Genomic DNA, 25,406 nt, shown 5'->3' with positions numbered 1-25,406 from the left:
TCTTTGAAGGACATAAAGTATTGACGGTTCCCCAGATAACTGGACACACACCAGCTGCTTTGTGAGGCAAAGAAGCTTTTATTTCAGGGGTTCTCAACCCCTTTTATAAGGTGTTTTGGTCTAGGTTACATGATTGGACAATAAGCTAACACCCCCTTTGGTCCCATTGGTGGGACTAGAGAAAACTCACCAAGAACATCTGTTCAGTATTGCTTTGAGAAATACAATCTATTTACTATAAAGCAATCCTTGAGAGAAAACTGTTCCTAGGAACTTTTTTCCCCTGGGAAACAGATGAGTTCCTGACAGGCTGAAACTTTTTCAGGCTCAGAAATCATGTGTACAATCCCCTGTATTATCTGTACAGCATTTTCATTTCAAATCTGTGGGATATCACTGGTCATTCATAGATCTCACATGGTCATCATGCAAAATATTAGCTTGCATTCCCACATCTTTTTGGGGTTCAAACAAATTCACAATATGTGAGAGGGCTGACAGTACTTTGGTCTATTATGACAGTTTATCTTCTCTTAATTCCATCTGTGTATGTAATATAATGAAGTGTAGCCTCCCTTTTTTCTGTTTTCCTATTGCCACACCTTAAAAAACAAACATGCAACTACTTTGGGAAAGGAAGAAAATTAATTTAACAAGTGATTAAGTTAAGAACAACATGAGGGAAATAAGACTAGGACAGCCTGCCCCAAATGTAAATGTGAGCAACTGTACTACTACCATGAAAGTTGGCCCTTTTCCTGTTGTAAAACCCATGAAGCAATGTCCTGAAAACATCGTGATGCATCTTTATTGTCTTCAGGGTGACTTCTTTCCTTAATGAGTTAATTTTCCATGTGCAAAACTCAATTTATCCTCCAACAGCTCCATACTACAATAATAAAAGAGAAGATTTTTATGAGCACATTTGTTTTGCAGGTGCTTTAACTAGAGCTCAGGGTTAATTGCATGTGGTAGGTTGACCTTGGCTGGCTGTTAGATGCACACCAAGCTGCTCTATTACTCCATCTCCTCAGCTGGACAAGGAGAAAAAGTATGATGAAAAGTTTACTGTTACACTGATGTTGGAGACAGGAGAAGCGACAAGCACACACTGGGTTCATGCAGTAACAGTCCAAGTTTATTGTGGTGCAGCTCCTTTTATAGAGCTTTCAAATTTCCCTCGCTTACAGACATGATTGGTCAAGGGTCTCAAGTCCACCCAGCTCACTGGCCAATGATATGGGTGCATCTGTGCTTCAAAGGGATTGGCTGAGGTCCTCTGGAATTGAATCTGACCTATCATTATTGTGCCCGGGGACTTGTTTCTCTTAATGAGCTAGGCTGGTTGAGCTGGTATCTGTTAAGCCAAATTATCTGTGCAGCTTATAGACCAACTATAGCTGTCACAGTTCATGGGTCAAGCTAAGTACAGGGAGATCACCCAGCAATTACTGCCATTGGCAAAACAGGCCTGACTTTGGGAAATTAATTAAAATTATTGCCTATAATATCAGTATAGGATAATTAGAAATAAATCCAAATCTAAAATACAGATTCCCTAGACCTCTCCCTTCTTCCCAGGTAAATTTCACTCCCCATTTGTCTACCTCCTCCCCCTCAGTGGTGCACGAGGATGGGGAGTGAGGGTTAGGGTCAATTCATAACCCTTTGTCCCTCCTCATGCTCTTCCCCTGCTCCAGCATGGGGTCCCTTCCATAAGATACAGTCCTTCGTGAACTGGTCCATCATGGGTCATTTCCACAGGGTACAGTCCTTCAAGAATGGGCTGCTCCAGCATAGATACTCTTCAGGGTCGCAGGTCCTGCCAGAAGACCTGCTCCTACATAGGCTCTCCACAGGGTCACATTTTCCTTCAGGAAACATCCACCTGCTCCAGAGTGGGGTCTTTCATGGGCTGCAGGAGGAACAACCTGCTTCATCATGGTGTTACCAAAAATTGGTAAAAATAAAACTCCTTAACACCAATATAGCATTAAGAAGCAGGCATACTTTATTTAGCTGAACGCAGGAGGGGATATCTCCTCCAAAATATTGTGCATGCTGAGTACAGAAAAAGCTTCTGTTTATATACCATATTTTGCATGCATATTCATTGATTTTCCCAGAATAAACATACATATGATAATAATTTCCCCAAAATTATGAACGTGTTCCCTCCCATTGGCGCATGCATTCTGTCACGGGGGTCTCTTTGGTGGTCCCTGGTGGTCAGCAACCACATTCATACTTGACCACCTGGTGAACTGGTGAAAAGTTGGCATAACTGGGCTGGTTACTCTCCAGTTCTTTTTGGTCAATGTTTAACATGATCCTACAGAATAAGCATTGTGCAGTTCCATAAGTCAGTGGTTTTTGAAGAACAAGCATTGTATTAACCCACCAGGTGCAAACAATTCTTCATCTGGCAACAATGGTCTTCACCATGTGCTGCAGAGGAATCTCTGCTCTGGCACCTGGAATACCTCCTCTCCCTCCTTCTCTGGCCTTAGTGTCTGCAGAGTTGTTTTTCTCACATTTTTCTTGCTTGTCTCTCCCAGCTGCTGTTGTGCAGCAGTTTTTGCTCTTTCTTAAATATGTTATCACAGTGTTGCAATCAGTATGACTGATCTGCTCAGCTTTGGCCAGAGGTGAGTCTGTCTTGGAGCTGTCTGGAATTGGCTCTGTTCAACATGGGGGAAGTTTCTGGCATCTCTACACATAAGCCACCCATGCTGCCCCTCCTGCTACCAAAACTTGTCATGTAAACCAAACATAGTTTAATAGATCAACAACCACTTCTGGCTTTCAGACTTCATAGCTGACTTCTCATCAATCAAAGCCCTGGAAGGAACAACTTCCTTAATATATATTTTTTTTTGGTCTTTTTCAACAGTTACATTGCAAACCAGGAGAAATTAGAAAGTATCAATGACAATGAAGCTGGATTTTATGTTGGACTTAAAAATCTGTGAGTATATGGAATAATTATATTTCTTTATTTCTCAGTCAGAAACATTTACATACCTCATGAAAGAGTAGGGCTAACATTTTGCATTACAGAAGATATCTGTAGAGCTTGCATTTCAGCTTAGTTATTTCATCCACATTCTTATTTTAAAAATTATGGTTATATTTTTCATTGCATTTTAAATTAACTATTCTAAGTTTTATGTATTTTCACAGGACTGTGGTGGATTCAGGCTTAAGGTTTGTGTCCCATCAGGCATTTGTGAAAAACATCAATCTACAATATATGTGAGTAAGGATAGCTTGCCTTCTAAGTTAAAACTGTCCAAACGTTGTTAACTCCTTTCTCTCTTTTCCCGTTTCCTTAATATAAAATGTTTTAACTTCTTATGGCCTTCTGTCATTATGAGCATGAAATAGGACATGTATGGTAAGGAATTGGTAGATCATAACATAACGTGGAATGGCAAAAAGACCCATTCAGTTTATTATCCTGCCTCTAACAGTGGTCACTGGCTGTGTCTGTTTCAGTAACTAGCAGAGCACAAAAGACTGCATCTCTCTACTGAGTAATTTGGTGGTGAGAGTATGATGTCCACACTAAATGCATCATGCTCAGTGATATGGGTTTGACTTTGGATTAGCTTTAGTCTGATTTAGTGGGCTGAACATGTTTTAGCAGCTAGAAGTGCATTTGGTCCATGCATGGAGTACATCGAATATATTTTGACAAGTTCACACTCATTCCTGCTACTCATATAGAAAATTATGGTTCCAGTCCTAGAAAACACTGAGATCATGTGTAGGGCTCACTGCTTTAGACAAGTATTCGAGTGTGTTTAAGTCCACCCATCTTTATTAGACACATTTATCATTTAATTAAGTCCTTGCTTTTAATAAAATTCTAATGAGATCAAGAAGATGTAAGGCCAAGCCTCAGTCTTGTAAGATGCCTAAATGCTTTCTTGTAATATGGAAGAATTGTTAAATTTGGCTTAGGAGTTATTACTTTGTAAATTAAATGGACTGACTTTCTGTATCTGTGTTTTCCAAGAAGTAGCAATTAGTTTATGCAAAGAAGTGGACATGAATATGTGAATTTGCCTACACAGTAATTGCTGTCCTTAATGTGGAACAAACACTGGAAGAGTATGAACCATATCTTGCTGGCCTATGAAGGTTTTACTTCAGGTACACCTTAATAAAGTAAATTGCTTTGGTGAATTGCAGTTGGTGAGTAAGGGAAGTATCTTCCAGAACGTTTGTGTGTCTACTTGTGTGTCAATTTCCCAGTGAATTATGATTGTATAAGATGAAATTCCATAAAGTGAAGTGCATATGCACTGTGAAAATGTACAATGAGAAATTATTGTCTAAGTGGCACAGTTGCAGAGAAATGTTTAGTGGCTATATTGAAACAGAATCTCAGCATGATGCAGCAGAACAAAGCAAATTCTATGATCAGAAGTAATTTTGTGTTAGACTTTTACATCTTTACTATTACTATTTACTATTACTTTAGCTGCTGGTAAGGCATCATTGAAATACTGTATACAGATTAGGAGACCAAATCTACTCATCTAGAAAGATATTTAAGAAGAGCAACAGAGCAATAAGGAGTTTGTAAAGAAAATAATTTCAGAATAGGATGAGAAGTCTGAGTTTGTTCAATTTAGTAAAGAAGAGTGAAAAAGAATATACATCTTCATATTTTTAAAAGGAAGGTGATTATGAAGAGAACAACCAGTTTTCTCCATGATGATGAGGATAGGAAACAATGATTTTTAATTTGTAACAAGGAAGACAGACATTTGGAAAACCTTCCCAGCTGTATGGGCAAGTAGACACTGCAACAAATAACTGTAAGAGTTGCTTGGATCCTCTTCATAGTCATTTTTTGCCTCTTTCTTTAAGAAAATGAGGCTCATGCAGTCAGAAAGTGTCTTTGTCCCCAGTGGTTGATTACAACCAAAATTGATATAGGTGAATAGGTTTTGTGAAAATTTGCCATTAGGCAGAACATAGAGATCATATTTGGCATCCTAATTAAGGGAAAAATATAATTGTGCTTATATGTCCTGTTGGGAACTAGACAATCCATGTAGACAAGATGTCTTTAAAATATTTAAGTTATAGGAAAAGCTTCAACTGGAGCACACAATAAAACATGGAATACATATCTGTTGGTATGCAGAGTTTATTAGAACTCTAGTTCATGAAACTGCTTGTTAGAAACAAATTAAGCTGACATCTGTTATGTTGCTGTACATGCAGTTCTGATTCAGAAGAAGGTTATGGAGTAGGAGCTTGTTCAGTCTGACACTGTGGTTTCTTTGTTGGAGAATTAGTAATCTTAGCAGACACAGGATAACCCAAATAAGACTGAAAATAGTAAATGGTGCCACCTTCAATAATGTGGCAGGTTTTAGCATTGGCTAAAATCACCAGAGTACTTACTCATTTCTTCCTGTGAGATATGGATTAGGAGAAGGGCAAAACAGGCTTAAAACTTAAAAGAAATAAAGAAACTTTATCAACAGGACTACAAGAATAAGAAACCAGAATAAAACCTCCAGAAACCTTTTCTCCCCCCACCCAACCTTTCTTTTCCCAACTGACAATGTAGAGACAAAACCTGGGATGTTAAATCAGTACCAACTATACAATAGTCTTTCACAAGTTCTTGTAGGGAGAGGAGTTTTCTCTTGTTATGCCATGGAGAGTTCTCCACAAGAAACAGTTTTCTTGTAGTTTTTCATTTCTATGACTGGCAGCCACCCGGGAAAAAACTCTGCCATCTCCTCCCATTTTCACAGCCCTTCTAAAGGTGTGTCCATGGACCATGAACTCAAGGGGTATTATTTAAAAATGAGTTATTCAAAGGCAAAGGTTCTCTTCATCTGTCTCTGTGATCATCTCTGGGAACAGAGGTTTTCTTCTCTCCCTGAGGGCGAAGGGTCTTCATCAGCTCTCATCTCTCTGTTCAAGCATCTCATGGGATCACAGCTACTCCACCATCTGCTTAGCTCCATCAATGGATGCCTTTGCTCAGATTTAGTTTGAATACTTCATTCCCCCCAATACTCTTTCATGAATTAAAGGAGTTATTTTTCAGACCATTATTGTCCATCTCCATGGCCCTACCAAAAGAATATTTCAGTTTATTAGAGCATCTCTATTGAGAGACCGCCAGCTTTTTCACCACTCTTCACAGAAGTAAGAGTGAATGCCATTTATTTCTATCTTTAGCACACTTATATAGGGTTTTACACGGTCCGTGGGCTAAGCAAGTTACCATTGGCTAATGCACATAGGTTTACATTTATCCTCCTGTACACAAGGATATTGTTTTGCTTTACTCTCTCTAAAGTTTCAAGGACTTTAGCCTTTAATATCACGACTTATTTCAAAGGCTGGTTTATGCAGACAGGCCTTTACTAATATATAAAATATAGCAACAATTCCCCCTTTCTCTTTTTGCACAAACCAGCCTTTGGATGTGACTCATTCTATACTTTTATGAAGACAAGATAACATACAACTTAAAGTGTCATCCCGATTAACACTATAAGTTCATCCTCCTTCTAGCACAAGAGACCTCAACCATCCAGTGATACCCCAGCTGGCGAACCAACTTCCAATGGGGTCACTATCTTCTTTCAGGGCATGTAACCCATCCTGTAGCTGTTGTAGTTGTCCATGGATGGAAACTGAATGATCAGTAAGATTCAAGCAGCACATGCCTTCAAACTCCTCACAACCATGTCCTTGTGCTAAGAGCAAGAAATCAATTGCAGCTTGATTTTGTAATACTGCATGACGTACACTACTCACATCGGCTGAAAGTTCACTTAACATAGTGGATGTTAAGTTCAATTCTTTCTTAGTCTAACAAGCGAGCCTTTTTAGAGTTGCTAAGCCTTAATTCATTCAGGCTTCACTTTGACTGTTTGATGTTTTTTATTTTATCAGCTACATTCAGCAATTGGTGTAAGCTTGGATGGAACAAAGTAAGTTTCCCAAGATAACAGGGTCTTCTATGTGGATTAGCAGGAATTCCATTCCATGCTCTATTTTTACAGATTAGGAATATGGAAGTAGGTAATCGCTTTGGTAATTGTCCTGTGAGATTGCACCGTGAGTAAAAGCTTTACTTTCAGTGTGAGTAACGAGATCAACTATAGGGTTGACTGCAGCCCAGTGCTGCATTACTTTGTTGGAATGGCTTTTTGTTGGGGGCTCAAACATTATCCATCCACCTGAGGTATTGGTGGAACCTAACAAGTCCAATTCTTCTGGGGGCCCTATGGTAACATTGAGAACTTCAATAATTTTTGCTTGCCAGCAGGCTTCAAGCTGTCTTAATGTGAAGCCAACAGTGCGACTGCACTCTTGCAACATTGCCAATCGATTCAGTCGAGTCTCATTACTAACTAAACCTTTAAATGCTTGAAGATCCCATTCAGGGACTCCTATGAGACAGGTGCGAAAAGGATCTCCAGGTGTGGCTAGGCTTAGACACATTGACCTTTGGCCAGTTCAATGTGCCAGAGTGACCCATATGTTCTGTCACTTTTGGATGTTAGTTAGCAGACAGTTGGTCGGGACTATACACAACACAATTACCATAAGCAGTTTGTTTCATGCAAATGACACCATACTTGCAAACTCACAGCTAAAACTTTATTGTTAAATGAACTTTCAAAGATGCTTACACTACCTCTTGAAGGGGGAATACTTATACTTTATACTAACATAGCAATTACTATACAGGCTAAACACTTAAACTATTATCTAACTACTTTTAACACAGGTGCTCTGGTATATATGTAGTCTAAGCGTGAAAGCAATTTGCTGAAAGGGTAAACACACAACTACAATTTGCTTTATATACAATTAGATGGAGTCTCTACACTTTTCTTAGATCTTCTACAGAATTTCTCTCACAAACAGACTATGATTTAACACGATTGAGGCTTGGAACATTCACTGCTCCCGTGATGTCAGCTGGCAGTTGATCGGTGACTGAGGGCTTTGATGTTCAGGTTGTTCTTCACATCTTTCTAAATCTTAAAACAGAAGATAACTGAAAAAAATTGGTAGAAACACAACATCATAATAACAACATAAAATTTCTGTTGGCAACTGTCTGTGTAGTGTTCAGACACAACTGTGTCCTGACAGGTCCACTTCTGATCCATGTCTGGAGTACTAAGGCTATGTGGTGAATTCTCCGTTCACTGGATCTCTTGTGTTCAGAGGCAGACAGTCTGGTCAGATGGACAGGTGACCTTTTTGAAACTGCCAACAAAACACAGACACTTCTCCCCTTGAAGTTAATGAATTACACTAATCAAATGCTTTTATGGCATCAATTTCCCCCATTTTTAAAAAAAAAATAAAAATGAGATGTACTTCTGTTATACACATCAACATTAACACTAAACCATATACACAATGAATAAGAACCTATAGCAGTTAAAAATCAATCAAATTATAAACATTATTAATAGCATATATAATATAAAACTACCACTAACTACAAAAACACTGCACCAGCATTCCATAGTCTGCAAACAAACAGAAACAACAAAAAAAATCAGTGAAGGATTGGATAACCACCTCTGGAAATGATTCTCCAAGCCCACTTCAAAACTGATCCAGCTGTCATATTAATAGGGTCAAATTGCTAAGCCAAAATGCCACTCAAATACTGATTTGGTACAGAAAACATCTGGATCTGTTGGCAAACATTCTGTCCAGGTAAAGTCAAGGCTTGGCCAGGGCCTTAGGCTTTAAACTGGAAAGATGCTTCTTAACTCATTTTTAAAACAAGGTTCTCAATAGTAGCAGCTATGAGATGCTTACAGCACAGCAAACTGTTAAAATGCATTTGTACAAAGCAAATGACCAGAAGCCTTAGGTACCAGACCAATTAAACCATGCAGCAGTTGGTTTAATCTGAAGCCTCTCCCATGGCAGCTGACCCTCAGCAATGGTACATCTTCTTAAAATTCTGGGAATACTGAAAAATAAGAAGGCTATAACAAACAAAAACTGCAGAGATTGCAACAAACAATAGAACTCCTGATGAATTCAAGGGTGTCACAGACTGCATTCACTTCTATCCACAAGCAGGTGTTCATCAGTGTTCTATCACAGCTGTTTCACTTGTAGCTATCTTCATCTCTCTAGGAAAATAACTATACTTCTCAGTTTAGACAAGTGTCTCAAATAAAACATAAAACAATTTAAATTAAACAATATTTAAACCTAATAATAATTATTTATGACAAAAGGAAATAACAAAACAACCTTAAAAGAATATCCAAGTTATAAAACTTAACTTAAAAACATTGAAGCCTAAACGTAATAAAACTTGACTTTTCTTAATTCTATTAACACTTAATCTATATTAGATAAAAACATAACTTAATCTTATTCTGTTACTATAAAGAGGCAATTAAAAGTTTGATATATACCTTTTAAACACCATATAGCAATAACATGTATTCACTATAAGGATTATAAAAATGTAACAAATACATCACAATTCTATGCCATCTAGCTTTGAGAATAACTCACAATAACTGCAAATGTTACTAAAAATACTTCTTCATAACAGAAATTTTCCTAGTATATGTTTAAATTGGTTAGGATTTTAAAGTGCAGTTTTTCTAGTGAAAAACAACAACACAGGATTTGGCAAGTTGCCATTCAGCTTTTGTAGCACTTTTCAGAAACATAATGTCCAATTCTTAATTGAAATCCAAAATCCAAATTGGTATATATGCAGTTATATGTTTTATATAACAAAAGGACTCACATTCTAATTACCTTATTAAGATTGGTGAGAAAACAAGCAAATAGATAATATATGCTTTAACTTAACTTTGTCTTGTACAGTAAAGTTCTTTTAACTAATTATTTTTTAAACCATAAATCTCTTTTGTAGATAGCATTAATTGGAATGTTGTTTTCTTAATAGCTGTAAATCATACCACATTTTAACCTTAGGTTTTAAAACTAATTATTGCAAGGCAAGTTCTGTTAATATTCACCTTAAAAACCTTTTTTAGAAAAGGGGCCTTTTTAAACTTTCAAAGAATCACAATAATTTCTCTAGTAAAACTCTAAAAACTGCAATTGTATAAACTCATAATTACTTAAAACACAAAATTAACTCTAAAAGGGTATATAAAAACATTTTAAAAAACCAATGAATCATGACTTTTTAACAAACTGGGTACTATCCCGGTGCTTTTTCTTAGAGAGGGAGCGGGACGGCGGGGTGGACTGCCTGCTCTGTTGCTGCTCTCTGCTGCTGCTATCTTTCTTCACATCCCCCACATACTCTCACAGGGACGAAAAACGGAGAGAAAGAAAAAAAAAATCCCTCACAAAGTTAACTTTAACAAATGCAGTTTTTTCTTTCAATTTCTCTCTCGTTTGCAGATAGAGGAAAAAGGGCACAATTTTACAAAAGCAGGCAATGTTTCACGAAAAGTCTCTCATGGCCAGGTGCTAACCACGGTGATCATTGCAGTTTATGAACTTTTAATTACAGTGATGAATTTTGAACTAGATACCATATAGTTTGTGATTTTTTGGCTATTTTGTCTCTCTTTGAAGCTGTCTGAGCCACCTGTTTCTGCTCAACTGCTTCTGTAATTGTTCAGAGTGACCTTGGAACTTTTTCTGCACTGCCTCTGCCCTGGGGGTGCCTTTGTTCTCTGCGCACACCTCAGTGCTTTCCCCCATGTCCCCCTGGTTCAGGTAGAAACCAATCTAAATTTGGCTTCTTTTCTTCCAGGGTAGTAAAGTTGGAACTTAAGTAAGATTGTAGTGTTAAGAGTGACTCCAAAAGTGAAGCAAATAGTTCAGGACGTATCACATCCTGCCGTTGTTGAACAGATTCTGTTCATTGTTTCAGCGTTTGCTGTAGAATTTCTTTCTCATTATTTTCTTCTCTCTGACTCTCCCTCCCTTTTTCCATGGGCAGCATAGATAGGAGTGCTTGCCCAGCAGTGGGAGGTAAAGGCGTCTGCTGCTGTGATGCAGGTAGAATTATAGGGCTCACAGCCTCAGCATATCTCGCTTTTCTGTTTTTTAAGGTATTAATTACAATCTGCCAAGTTCGACCGAGAGACAGAGTGTCCTTGCTCTTTTCCGTGATTGCCGTTTCCCATATCAGATCCCTTATATCCGTCCATTCCTTCACTGCAAAGAGCAGTGGGGGCACTGCTAAATGCCCGTGATTTTTATCAGCCCATATAATGAGCTTATCCAGGTCCTTTTCCCTGGCTGCTTCGCCTCATTTAACGAGAATACTCCGAAGCAGTTTTTTCGCGCTGCAAATTCAACTTCCATGCTGGCGGCACACGGCGGGGGGAGGGGCATGACCCCTCACTTACTCCTCTGTACCTCGATCTCCCCCAGCAACCTGAATTCTAATTCCACGTCTAACCACACCTCGTCTCACCGCACTCAGGTTGCCTATCCGGTACCGATCCGCGTCTGTGGCTTCCCACACCCCCATCCACTCTGTCGGCTCCAAAGCCCCCTGCCTGCAGGGGGTCCCTGTTCGAAGTGCCAGATATTGAGAGACCGCCAGCTTTTTCACCACTCTTCACAGAAGTAAAAGTGTACGCCGTTTATTTCTATCTTTAGCACATCTTTTACAGGGTTTGACAGGGTCCTCGGGCTAAGCAAGCCACTATTGGCTAATTCACATAGGTTTACATTTTTGCTCCTGTACACAAGGATATTGTTTTGCTTTACTCTCTTCTGCAGGAAAGTTTCAAGGACTTTAGCCTTTAATATCACAACTTATTTCAAAGACTGGTTTGTGCAGACAGGCCTTTACTAATATATAAAATATAGCAACACATCTCTTCATTCTCCTTCCATCTGAGGCTTGACTCTTTCTTTTACTGACCTTGATGTTTCATGTTGTCTTTTACATGTAGATCGCTCCCGCTTTCCTCTCTGGAGATGGGATTAAAGTCTGCAGGTCTCATCTGTGTAGTGAAAGTGTTAAATCTGGCCTAAGCCTCAGCAGGCATTCATGGTGTCGGATTTCAGGTGTCGCTGGTGCCTCTCTCAGCTTGGCAGCTGCTGGGAGAGAGTGGATGGTTTTTAGCCTGGAACCATCTGTATGTGTGTGTGTGTGGGGGGGTGTCGGCAAGTGTCAACAGCCGTCTGGGGGCCCCCTTGGGAAGAGCTTTGGCCACCCTGCCCGAACATGACCCAGAGGTCTTCTTGGGAGAAGCCAGTGCTGCAGCACAGCCTGGCCCGGCCTGGGGCCGGGCCCCTGCAGTCTCCATCCTCTGCATGGCAGCTGCTGGGCTCCGGCCCAACCCACCAGGCCACACAGGTGGTGGGGGAGCTGACCAGTTGCACCAGAGTTCTACTACCTTTCAAGGCCAGAAAGAAAGAGAATTAAGTTCTCCGGCTTGGGTTTTTAAAAAGGGATATTCACAAAGGTGAACTTACTGTTCAGTGGTGCAAAATGCTGTCAGTTCTCAGAACTGACCAGGTATTGGCCAGGTCTCAATCAGAGAAGAAACTCCCAGCAGCCTCTCTCAGAGAAATTACTTCCATGGGTGTTTTCCACTTTTTTTCCTTAAATGCCAAACTACCACATCTATATCTACATGTCAAAGCAGTTAGTATAAAGCTATGCTTTGTCTAGGCTAATCTATTATCCCATTAAAGAATGCATTTCTTTGTTCTCACTGGGAAGCCTTCATGCATGTTAAAATTTTTCTGGAAATCCTGGTGAATCATTGCTTGTTGTTATCAGCAATAAAACTGTTGACTGCAATGGGAATGAAATGCAGATGCAGTTGTGGTTGCGATAGTGAAAACTATTAAAAGCTAAAATAATCTTGCTTTGCAAGAGTGATTTCTGAGCACAGGACCTTGAAAAGTCTTACATTTTATTTTAAAACATAATTTTGTCATTGCTTCATAAAAAAACCAGAAACTCCAGCCACTTTTCTGAGAACTGATGTAACTGTATGAGCTTTAATTTTGCTAGTGATACAACTATAGTTTTCTTTTTTCTACATAAGAAGTCTTTTAATGTAGTTAAAAAGCTTTATTATAAAAATATAACATTTATTTTATGAATCATATAATAATGTAGAATTATAACAAACTTATTAACACGTATTTCCTTTAGACTTTGTCATTACTCTTTTTTCATTCAAACTTCTGTAGCCCAAATATATTTCTACAGTTATGATGACACAAATAAAATATAAAAAATAGAAAGATAAATGTTCCAATATCTACAACTTAAATGTAATTAATAACCATTTTTATCTGTTATTCTTATTGACTTCAGACTCAAATTATAAACAGCCACATTTAGCAAGCTATTCACAGAATCACAGAATATGCCGAGTTGGAAGGGACCCCCGAGGATCATCAAAGTCCAAGTCCTGGCCCTGCACAGGACACACCAACAATCCCACCATGTGCCTGAGAGTGTTGTCCAAATGCTTCTTGAACTCTGTCAGGCTTGGTGCTGTGACCACTTCCCTAGGGAGCCCATTCCAATGCCCAACCACCTTTTGGGGGAAGAACCTTTTCCTAATATCCAACCTAACCCTCCCCTGTCACAACTTCAGGCCATTCCCCTGGGTCCTGTCACCACAGAGAAGAGATCAGTGTCTGCTCCTCCTCTTCCTGTCACGAGGAAGTTGTAGACTTCAATGAGGTCTTCCCTTAGTCTCTTCTTCTCTAGGCTGAACAGACCAAGTGACCTCAGACACTCCTCATACAGTGTCCCCTCAAGGCCCTTTACCATTTTCATTGCCCTTCTTTGGATGCCCTCTAATAATTTAAAAACTTTCTTATATTGTGGTGACCAAAACTGCTCACAGTATTCAAGGTGAGGCCGCACCAGTGCAGAGCAGAGCGGGACAATCCCCTCCCTTGGCCAGCTGGTGATGCTGGGCCTGATGCTCCCCAGGACATGGTTGGCCCTCCTGGCTGCCAGGGCACTGCTGACTCATTTTCAACTTACCATTGACTAGGACCCCCAGGTCCCTTTCTGTGGCATTGCTTTCCAGCATCTCATTCCCCAGTCTGTCCATACATTCAGGGTTGTCCCATCCCAGCTGTAGAATCCGACACTTTCCCTCGTTGATGTTCATATGGTTGGTGATTGCCCAGCCCTTTAATTTGTTGAGGTCTTTCTGCAGGGCCTCTCTGCCTTTGAGGGAGTCAACAGCTTCTCCCAGTTTTGTATTGTCTACAACCTTGCTTAGTATCCTTTCCAGTCCCTTGTCCAAGTAATTTATGAAGATGTTGAAGAGCACAGGGCCCAAAATGGAGCCCTGTGGAACCCCACTAGTGACAGGTCACCAGCCTGATGTCGCCTGATTCACTATTGCCACACAGTCCTAATTTAGTCATGCTGTAAGTTATAAGATCATTTGCTGCTAAAAATGTTTTTAATAGATCTGAGTAATACACATGCATGGTATTCTGTCAATACCTTTAAATGCAGAAATAAATTTCACAGCAAGAGGGTATAAAGCACTCCTAAAATATTGTCATAAAGTTCCTTTACCTTTAAGAAAGTTAAAGTTGCTGGGGTCTCCTGGGAGTCTTTTCTCTTGACCAATTATCGGTCATTGCTGAGAATTGACAGCAGTTTTAGCCATTGAAAAGTAGAATCAACTTGTGAACCCCACCTTAAAGTGTACACCCAGAAGTCTGTAGTGCTTCTTTGTTTCCTGGTTGTGAAGAGTGGCGGAGCTCCGGCTGGCTTCTCGTTCTCTGCCCAGGCCATGCGGCCTGGGTGGGGAGCCGGGCTGGGCCTGCCGTTCTCCCGGCCGGGAGATGGGGACCGGCGGGGGCTTGCCCCGGGCTGAGCCGGGCCAGGCCGGTTCCTGGCTTAGCTGCAGGTTTTGCTGTAATAGAATTTACTAGGAAACTGCCGAGTAAAGAAGAAAAGCTCTGGACCTGCGGCAGGCTGAGACAGCACCTACACTGCAGAGCAGCCATGAAGAATCTTCTATCAAAGACAGCTTCAGCTGCTGCTCCGGCAGAAATCACAGAACTATCTACAAAGCCTGAGCAAGATTTTAACTCTTTCTTATCCAGATGAAACTTGCAGATTAATCTTTTCATCCAGAGAGAGAAAAGGAAAGTAATCAACATGAAAAGAGACTTTATAAACTACTAGTGGCAAGAAAGAAAAGAGACTTCAAGAAAGGTAGAGAATTAAGGAGATGCTTTAATTAAGCTGAAATATCTTTCTGTTAAAACTATGGAAATGGACAATGAAGTCTTGAGAAAAACCCCTTTAATTCATAATAGAGTATGGAGAGGAATAAGGTGTTCAAAGTGTAAATTTAAGTAATAAGTGAAGTAATTGTGGTATAGTGAAGTGCTGAGAAATTTGAAGCCTTGAGAGGCAATGAGAAAAACTGTTTCTTAGTGAAGCTCACAGAAGCAGATGAAGAATACTTTTTTGCCTTTGACTAACTTATCCTTAAAAATGCTATCTTCAAACTCATGACCCATAACACATTTTCAGAGTGATGTGGAATGGGAGGGGTGGGCTTTAATAACAGTAGCTCTGAGCAGCTGATATCAGAGAAACGAGAAACTATAACAAAAATAGTTTTCTTGTGACAAACTCCATAAATTAACAGAAAGGAACTTCTGTTTCTCTACAGAAATTGAGGAAAAGACTATGGAAAGAATTAGAACTGTTTAAACCATCAAAATTATACAGTTTTTGTCTCGTCATGTAAACAAAAGAATAGTGAGCAGTGAGAAATGAAAAGGTTTTTCTAAAAGTTTATTCTGGTGTTCTTGTAGTTTGTCAATAAACTCTTCTTTATTCCTTTTAAGTTTTATGCCTGGTTTGCTCTTATTTTAATCCATATCTCACAGCAAGAAATAAATAATTCCTTTTTTTCCCCTTTTTGTTAATTACTAGTTTAAACCACGACAAATATTAAAAAATAGTTATTGCTATGTACCAGACTGTGTGTAATTGCATCGCTGAATCATAGATCTGTATACATTGTATACTTACAGCTCTAGGTATTAGAATGCATTCATATCTCTAGGCTGATTTGGTTTAGGAAAGGTAGCCAAATGTAACTAGTTGAGGCCTTGATGCCAATTTTCCCTCTTATGTGTACATTCAATATAGGGCTGTCTCCAGCCGTAGGTAGAGGAAAGCCTGTAGAGGGAGACTGAACATAGCATGACCATTTCTTCAACTCTTTCCTCCCATTCTCTTTAGATCTGTTCCCTCCCTTTCCTTCTTGCCTCTCCTTGCCAGGAGCAGTGTAAGAATATAGTGGCATAGTGACTGTTGTAGGTTAACCCCAGTAGGCAGGTAAGTACCACACAGCCACTCACTCCCCCACCACCACACCCAGCGGGATGGGGGAAGAGGAAAGGAAAAGCAAGAAAACTTTGTGGTAGAGATAAAAATAGTTTAATATGTGAAGGAGAAGTGGAAGAAGACAGAAAACAAAACAAGTGATATAAAGGCAATCACTTGCTGCCTCCTACAGATAGACTGATGCCCAGACAGTTCCTGATCAAAATGAAGAAAATTAACTGCATTCCATCCAGACACAGTAGAGTAACATTTCAATGGAAAGCTGCACCTGTGTTGCTATGTGAATATTTATGCAGTTGCTTAGGCCACTCTTGTGCTCCCTGTTGCCACAGGTATGCTTTTAGCTGTATTACATCTAGATACTTAAAGTGAGCTTGATATTTGTATGTAAAATATAGTTGCGTTTTTGATTGCATGCTGTTCTTAGGGTATAGCTCCGGAGCCAGACTCTGTACTCCACACCTTTTTTTTAAAAATAAAAAGAAACAAAAAAATCCCCCAGACCCCCCAAAAGGCTTTTGAAGCCCAGATGAATTGTCTTTGAGCTGCCCACCACAATCTTTGTGCATGTGTGTGTGCACGTGCCTATGCATGTGTGTGTTATTGAATTGGTGAACTAATTTAGATTATTTTTCCATGGAAGTGGATGAGTCATCATTGCCTAATCTGTAATAATTTAGTCCATCTTTTTTCACTTAATATGGATTAAAGACACCATAGCAGCCATCTCTATAATCACTATAAAGTGCTCAATTTATTAAAAACCTATATAACAGTAAATTTACTGTCAAAGTATAGTTTAAGGTAGTAAATCCATAACAGTGATCTGAAAAATATCTGTTGAATTACTAGTCAACTTGAAAAAACTTAAGGTGCTAAACTACATGGAGGAAAAGGCTACAGACATAAAGTATTAAATGTGTCAACCCATGACCAAGAATATAGGAAAAAGATTTTTTTGTTAATATGTTTACTACTTCTTACTTTCTTTGTCTGGTATATAACAAGCACAACTGGTAAAAATCTGAAAAGATGATTAAACCTATTGAGTTACTTTTGGTTTTTCACAACTGGATTTGTTAAAATAATAATTATTTTTTCTTTTTCTAATTTTGCTTGAATTAATAGTTTCAGTTCCTCACTGTCTCATGCAGTCATTTAAACCTGCATGAAAGGTTCAGAAAGTAACATATTCACTGATATTTGGACAGTAAGTCTGGATTAGGAATTGAAATAAGAGCTATTCTTACGCCTAGGGAGTTGTAATAATTCTCCAAAAGTGATGAGTAGCCTGAAGCTAAGTGACAACCAAATACAATTATGGCAACAACATTTAACAGTCATTTGTTTAGTAGAGTTCATCTCTGCATGAAGTAGCTCATGTCCTCACGGAGAAATGCAGAATTAGATGACCATTAGTGAGTTAATCAAGGAAGCACATAATCAGCCAGCAGGAAATCTGTAGGAAAAATGGGACTTCAGTCCTGTTTAGTCCTGGTTGTGAAGTAGTGTGATAGATTGGCATTTAAGAAAACAAAGAGAAACACCTAAAGAAGTTAAAACTGCTGGAGGCTGGTGGGAGTTTTTGTCCCAGCCAACAACTGGACATTTCTAAGAACTGACAGCAGTTTTGACCATTGAAAAGTGAGATCAACCTGTGAACACCACCTTAAGACCTAAGCCTGGGAATTTCTTTGTCTCTTTGTTTCCTGGCTGTGAAAGGTAATAGAGCTCCAGCTGGCCTCCCGTTCCCCTGCCCGGGCCATGCAGCCCAGGCAGGGGCTGGGCTGGGCCTGCCGTGGCTCCTGGCTGGGAGATGGGGCCTGTGGGGCTTCTCCCCGGGCTCTGGCCGGGCCAGGCCGGTCCCTGGCTCGGCTGCAGTTTTTGCCGTGACTGAATTCACCAGAGACTGCTGAGTAAGGAAAGAAAAAAGCTCTTGACCTGCGGTGGGCTGAGACAGTGACCACACTCTCCAGAGCAGCCATGAAGAATCTTCCATCGCAGACAGATCCAGCTGCTGCTCCAGCAGATATCACAGAACCATCTACAAAGCCTGGGCAAGATTTTAACCCTTTCATTACCCAGATGAGACTTGCAGATTAATCCTTTTTTCCAGAGAGAGAAAGAGAGAGTAATGAATATGTAAAGAGACTTTATAAATTATCAGAAACAGTGAAGAAAGGAATTAAGCTTCAGAAAAGGTAGAGAATAAGGAGACGCTTTAGTACGCTGAAATATTTTTCTGTTAAAGCTATGGAGATGTACAATAGTGTTCTGAAAAAAATCTCCTTTAATTCATGACAGAGTATATTGGGAGGAATGGAGTAGTTCAAAGTGTGGATTTTGAGCAAAAAGTGAAGTAGTTGTGATACAGTGAGGTGCTGGAACAGAGGGGAGAGAAGTAATAGTTGAAGATTTGTAGCTTTGTAGAGGCAAAGAGAAAACTTCTGGTTCCAGGGGGGCTCACAGAGACAGATAAAGAGAACTTTTGCCTTTGAATAACTCATCCTTAAAAATGACATCCCTAGACTCATTTGACCCATAACACACTTCAGAGTGATGTGAAATGGGAGGAGACAACTGATGATAGATTTTTGGGCAGCTGGCATCATAGAAATAGGAAGCTATGAAGAAAATTAGTTTTCTTGTGAGAAACTCCATAGATTAGCAGAAAAAGACTTCTGTTTCTCTACAAAGACTGATGAGAAGACTCTAGCAAGAACTGGGAGTGTTTTAAACACCAGTTTTTTTGTCTCTATGTTGTCATGTGAACAAGGAAACGGTTGAGTAGTGGGGGAGAAAAAGGTTTTCTGGAAGTTTGATTCTGGTTTTCTTATTCTTGTAGTTTTGTTAATAAACTTTTTTTATTCCTTTTAAGTTTTAAGCCTGTTTTTGCTCTTGTTCTAATCCATATCTCAGAGCAAGAAATAAGTAAGTTTTCTAGTAAGATTTTTTAGTTGCTGCTTTAAAACCACGACATTTATTTGGTGCATTGGCCGGGAAATGAAACTGGCAAATCTAAACCACTACAAGTAGTTAGGCTTTTATATTCATTCCAGCTTACCAACAACAACAACAACAAAAAATTCCTGAAGTCAGTATTTTTACTTTTTTTTTTATCCTTAAAAAAAATATTTTTAATATTTTATCTTCTTAAGAGAAAAAGAGAGAAATGCCATCTCATAGGATGTCTGAGGCTCTTACATAAAATGTTTGAGGCTCATTTTCAGACCTGCATTTTGATACTTTAGTTTTAGAAAGTGGGAGAGGGGTGATTTTTAAAGCCCCTTCTATTTGACTTGGTCTGGAGTCAGAGCTTGAGTCTAGGCTTTCCCTTGTAGGGTGTCAGGGAAGATCACATTAAATGGAACAATTTCAGCTGGAGAGATTTCCCTGAGGGACCTATCATTTGATGGTTAAGGAGTCCTGGTATGGAATAGTGGGATCCTGCGCTGTGCAGAAACCAAGATTTAAATCTTGTTCTCCCATGATGTGGAATATGTTGCCTTCCACTAGACTAGTAAGTGGTATGGGTACCTATCTGCAAATAGCACCCATTGTATATTTTGTTGCCTTTCAAAAAACATTGGATTTAGTCACTGTAGGGGTAAGAGAAGCAGGCATTTGCCTCATTTGGGAATACCATGGGGGCATCTGTGTGTGCTGTTCAGGAGTTTCAGGACTATATGGACTTTTTTTTATGAGTGAGCATCACCTCTAAAGGAATAAGATTTGAGGTGTATTGTGTTGTTTCACTGATGGAGAGAAAAGCCAAATTCCATAGGAGGATTTAACTTTTCTTTCAACCTCTCAAGCTCTTGTTTGTGAATATTAGGCAAAATATCATAGTTAACATATCAACTGGTTTTTACTTAACCACTTCAGTCCTGCATGCACATTGTACTTGAATTTTCACCATCGGGATCTACATGAGATCTTTCCACCCGTATCTACTGCAGGACAGATCAGTTGACTGGAGTAATGAAACAGTAGCTCATCCATTTTGTTCTCACACATGAGGACCGGTCAGTTTGCAAACTTCAGGCCTAGTGCTTTCTAGAATGAATCAACAGAAATACAGTAAACAAAATCTCATAGAGATTACCTCAACAAATTAGAGGACTGGGCAATTTCCAACTGCATGAAGTTAAACAAAGGCAAGTGCCAGACTGCGACAGGGCAACTCTAAATATACAGACAGACTGGGGAATGAGATGCTGGAAAGCAATGCCACAGAAAGGGACCTGGGGTTCCTGGTCAATGGCAAGTTGAAAATGAGTCAGCAGTGCCCTGGCAGCCAGGAGGGCCAACCATGTCCTGGGGAGCATCAGGCCCAGCATCACCAGCTGGCCAAGGGAGGGGATTTATTCTTGTACAAAACGCTCGCAGTGAGAGACTTCTCCAGGGTCAATCTGTTCAGGTATAAGGAATTTATTATATGGGTAAAGAGAGGGAGAGACCTGTGTCCGCCGCCAGCCTCAGCATCCATGTGGTCAGGGAGGCAGAGACCCATATCCGCTGCCAGCCACAGCACACATGTGGTCAGGGAGGGAGAGAGAGTGGAACAGGGGAAGGGAGAAGAGAGGTTAAAGAGAGAGAGGGAGGAAAACAAGAGCAAGAGAGGGAGAGCGGGGAGAACAAGGGAGGCTTAGGAGAGAGGGGGAAACAAGAGAGTGGGGAGAGAGAGAGAGAGAGTGGGGAGAGAGAGGGGAGAAAACGAGAGGGTGGGAAGAATCAAGAGGGTTAAGAGGGTGGGAAGAGTAAGAGAGCAAAGTTCCTGTTACAATACATCTTTTTCTATAGTGAATATTCTAATTCCCAGTAACCAATCACTATGAGACACACCCACTAAAGAATTTACATATAGCCTTTAGGAACTACTATATTACCATACAGTGTTACATTTCAAACTCTAAAAGCTTTACAAATTCTTCCCTTGCTGCTTGACCTTTGGATTCTCTATCAGCAGAAGGACATTGTTTCATCAACAGGGATTCTCTTTTAGCTGTCAAGGCTATTGTTCTTTGGATATTTATTAACTAGCACTCAGTATCCCATGACTCAAAGCTAGCTCTCATTTCTACTTCGATTCTAGGCTTCATATTTTCAGAATCTTTTGCTAAACAATCATATTCATAAGGTTTCCCTGTTTCATCCTCCCCAACAGGGATTGTCCCGCTCTGCTCTGCACTGATGCGGCCTCACCTTGAATACTGTGAGCAGTTTTGGTCACCACAATATAAGAAAGTTTTTAAATTATTAGAGGGCATCCAAAGGAGGGCAATGAAAATGGTAAAGGGCCTTGAGGGGACACTGTATGAGGAGTGTCTGAGGTCACTTGGTCTGTTCAGCCTAGAGAAGAAGAGACTAAGGGAAGACCTCATTGAAGTCTACAACTTCCTCGTGACAGGAAGAGGAGGAGCAGACACTGATCTCTTCTCTGTGGTGACAGGACCCAGGGGAATGGCCTGAAGTTGTGACAGGGGAGGGTTAGGTTGGATATTAGGAAAAGGTTCTTCCCCCAAAAGGTGGTTGGGCATTGGAATGGGCTCCCTAGGGAAGTGGTCACAGCACCAAGCCTGACAGAGTTCAAGAAGCATTTGGACAACACTCTCAGGCACATGGTGGGATTGTTGGTGTGTCCTGTGCAGGGCCAGGACTTGGACTTTGATGATCCTCGGGGGTCCCTTCCAACTTGGCATATTCTGTGATTCTGTGATTCTATTCTTAAATGCCTAATAAAAGAGGAAACTTTTTCCCCATAATTTCTTCAGAAATTATCTTGTACTCAGAGATCAAGGGTGGAAACTAGGGGGACTAAATATTGTGGGTTTTAGTCAGAGGGTAGGGAGAAGAGATTTACTCCCTGTTTTAAATACTATGTAACTTCAAAAATGGAGCCCCTATGGCACATCTATAATATCACATAAAACTCGTGGTATTTTGGCTCATAATGCTGGTTTGCACTACAATACTGGCAGTTTTACTGTTTACTGCTCTCACTATTTTTAATTTGTGGACTCAAAAACCCATAGAAAACAATCATTATTTTGATTTGGAGAAAGCATTTTTGTAGTCTTGGGAAGGGGAGCATTTATGATTCAGATGAGCATTTCTTTGCTCTGTATAACAGGAGAGGATTTTTCACTTAATTGCCAGTGGAAACTGCAAATGCTTAATTGACATAAAAAAAAAGCCATATACAGGCATTTTAAATTTTTGCTTTTTATCTTTCCTCTGGATGCATATTGCACATTTAATTTGAACACAATAACTAAAAGCCTCTGATATGAATGTCTGCTGTTATATGAGTATGGAGTTTGGTGCAGTATCAAAGAAAGGAATGCAATCATTTCACTTACGAATAAATTAAGCATATAATTAAGACCTGGACTTTACATAATACTTGTGGAAAACAATTAAATCTACTGCTTTTTTTTAATGAACACAAGTGCTTTAAGTGAAAATATTGGCCCCTTGTTGAATTTTATTTTAAAGAATGCATTTAGACAGAGGTTGAATTCAAATCCTTCAAACCCATCAAACTGTAAAAAGAGACTGGGCACTATCCCTTTCCTGCTGAAGTTAAAGGAATAATAGTCTTTTAGAGATGGTTTGGGGTATTCTTTTTTTTTTTTTGAGAGACACGAACTGTATTGTGAGTCTAAGAAGAAGCATCCCTAATTAATACAATTTTCTGGTTTTCCATAGCAATTTATCCAGAAACAAGCTCTCTAGTTTGTCCAAGAAGCCTTTTCGCCATCTGGGTTTGTCTGATCTGTAAGTTGTAATTTTTTTAAATAAAGTTTATTTGTGGCTAGAAGTGAAGGAACAGGACTTGAAAGTTTGTTCCTTTGAAGCTACAGGTCCATCAAATATTAGAAATTAAATTCTGATCCACAAAAGGCAGCAAATATGCTGCCAGTGACATAAGTGCAGAGAGATTTTAATTCCAGGTGTTTGGAAAAGATCAAGTGTATGTTTTAACAGCAGTTTAAAAACCAGTTCCATCACCATTTCAGTGAAGTCTCCAAGGCAAACTGCTCTGGTAGATGTGCTCTGAAGTGGAAAATTGCTCAGAGAGCTTTCTGAAAACTGGCAAACCTGCGAAGCTAGTGCAGAGTGAGGGTGTCCCAGCCTCTGCCCAAAGCATGAAGTGTTGACACCCTGACAATCAGCAGCTCTGACTCAGCATAGTCAGGGCCAGGAGTGAAGGCAGCCAACTCCCACACAAAAGTAGCCCTCAGGCAACGAGAGCGGACAAATGGCACAACGCAGCAGCAACTTGTGGCACAATCACCCTACCATCTCAAGAGGCAAGCTCAATTAATGGTCTCAGAAGAAACAAAGCTAAGTTTTCCACTTGCCACAAAGCCATTGCCAGAAAGCATATGGAGACCCATACAGAGCTCTCACATAAACATGCAGCTGTCCAGGTCTCAGGCTGAAGGGAGTGCCAGAGCCTGTCATTGGTATCCAAGGGCAGCAGACACAACACTTGTGTATGAGGTGCAACCAGATGGATGATCTGCCTGGTGGCAGAGCTGAAAGAGGAAGTAGAGAGGTTAAGGATTATCAGGGAGTGTGAGAGGGAGATGGACTGGTAGAGCCACTCTCTACCATCCCTGAGAAAAATGGGCACATCATAAGAAGCAGAGCATCCCATATCCCCTTGCCACCAGGCAGCAGATGGGGACCTAAGAGACAGGGAAGAATGGAAACAGGTCCCTGCTTGGGGAAGCAGTCAAATTGCCTTCTGGCCTACCTCACCTTCCCAGGTACCCCATATGAAGCTCTGTAACTTGAGGGCTAGGACAATCACGATGTGGATGAAGGTCCATCCAGGTTGGAGGGGTTGCCTAGTGTGAGTCAGTCAACCTCATGCATCATGACTGCCTCTGCTAAGAAAAAAAGAGTAGTGGTTTTCATTGGTGACTCCACTCTGAGAGGAACAGAGGGCCCAATATGCTGACCAGACCCAACCCATAAGGAAGTCTGCTGCCTCCCTGGGACCCAGGGAAGAGATGTCCCTAGAAAACTCTCTAGTCTGGCATGGCTGGATGATGGTGATGATGATGATGATGATGATGATTATCATTATCTGTTACTGGTTTTTCAGGTGGGCAATGACAAAGTCACAACAACAGGAAGTCAGTCACGAGAGAACTCAGGGCTTTGGGGTGACTGGTTTAGGGATCTGAAGCACAAGTAGCATTTTCTTCTATCCTGCCCATTGCAGGGAATGATGGTGGAAGCAATGGGAAGATCACACAGATCACACCTGGCTCCGAGTCTGGTGTCATGGAAAGAATTTTGGGGTCATGATCGTGGGTTAGTTTACATGGCACCAGGCCTGCTGGTGACAGACGGGGTTCACCTGTCTCAAAAGGGGAAAAGGATCTTTGCACGGGAGTTAGTAGGGCTCACTGAGAGAGCTTTAAACTAGATTCAGAAGGGGAAAGGGAAAAAACTAAACTTTCTAGAGATAAGCCTGGGGGCAGCACACAAGTATTGAAGGCAAGATCAAAAGCCCAAATGAGGCTCATCTATGCCAATATCCACAGCATGGGCAACAAAGAGGAGGAACTGGAAGCCATTGTGCAACAGGAAAACTATGACTGTTGCCATCACAGAAACATGGTGGGATAACCCTCATGACTGGAGTGCTGCAATGGATGGCTATAAACTCTTCAGAAGGGAAAGGCAAGGAAGGAGAGGCAGTGAGGTAGCCCTGTATGTTAGGGAGTATCTTGATTTTCTGGAGCTTGATGATGGTAGTGATAAGGTTGAATGTTTATGGATAAAGATCATGGGGAAGGCCAAAGAGGCAGATATCGTGAAAGTCTGTTATGAACCACCCAACCAGGATGAAGAGGCAGATGAAAGATTTTACAAGTGGCTGGGAGAAATCTCATGATTGCTGGCCCTTGCTCTCCTGGGGGACTTTAACTTACCACATCTGCTGGAAACACAACACACTGGAGAAGAGACAGTCTAGAAGGTTCCTAGAGTGTGTGGAAGAGAACTTCCTGATGCAGTTGATGAGTGAGCCAATCAG

At 40.4% G+C, this 25,406-nt stretch overlaps 1 protein-coding gene across 1 annotated transcript in view; it reads left to right on the top strand.

Moving 5' to 3' along the window:
• Positions 1–25,406, top strand: part of LOC131591640 (BDNF/NT-3 growth factors receptor-like) — a 660,084-nt gene that overhangs the window by 47,148 nt on the left and 587,530 nt on the right. Inside the window, exons 3-5 of the mRNA XM_058862552.1 lie at positions 2,894–2,968; positions 3,184–3,255; positions 23,060–23,128. Coding sequence (XP_058718535.1) covers positions 2,894–2,968; positions 3,184–3,255; positions 23,060–23,128 — 216 coding nt within the window. The remainder of the gene's footprint in view (positions 1–2,893; positions 2,969–3,183; positions 3,256–23,059; positions 23,129–25,406) is intronic.

Source organism: Poecile atricapillus, chromosome W (genome assembly GCF_030490865.1).
Source record: "Poecile atricapillus isolate bPoeAtr1 chromosome W, bPoeAtr1.hap1, whole genome shotgun sequence".
Lineage (NCBI taxonomy): Eukaryota > Metazoa > Chordata > Aves > Passeriformes > Paridae > Poecile > Poecile atricapillus.
Note: the sequence above shows the minus strand (reverse complement) of the source record. Positions and strands in the feature narration are given on the sequence as shown.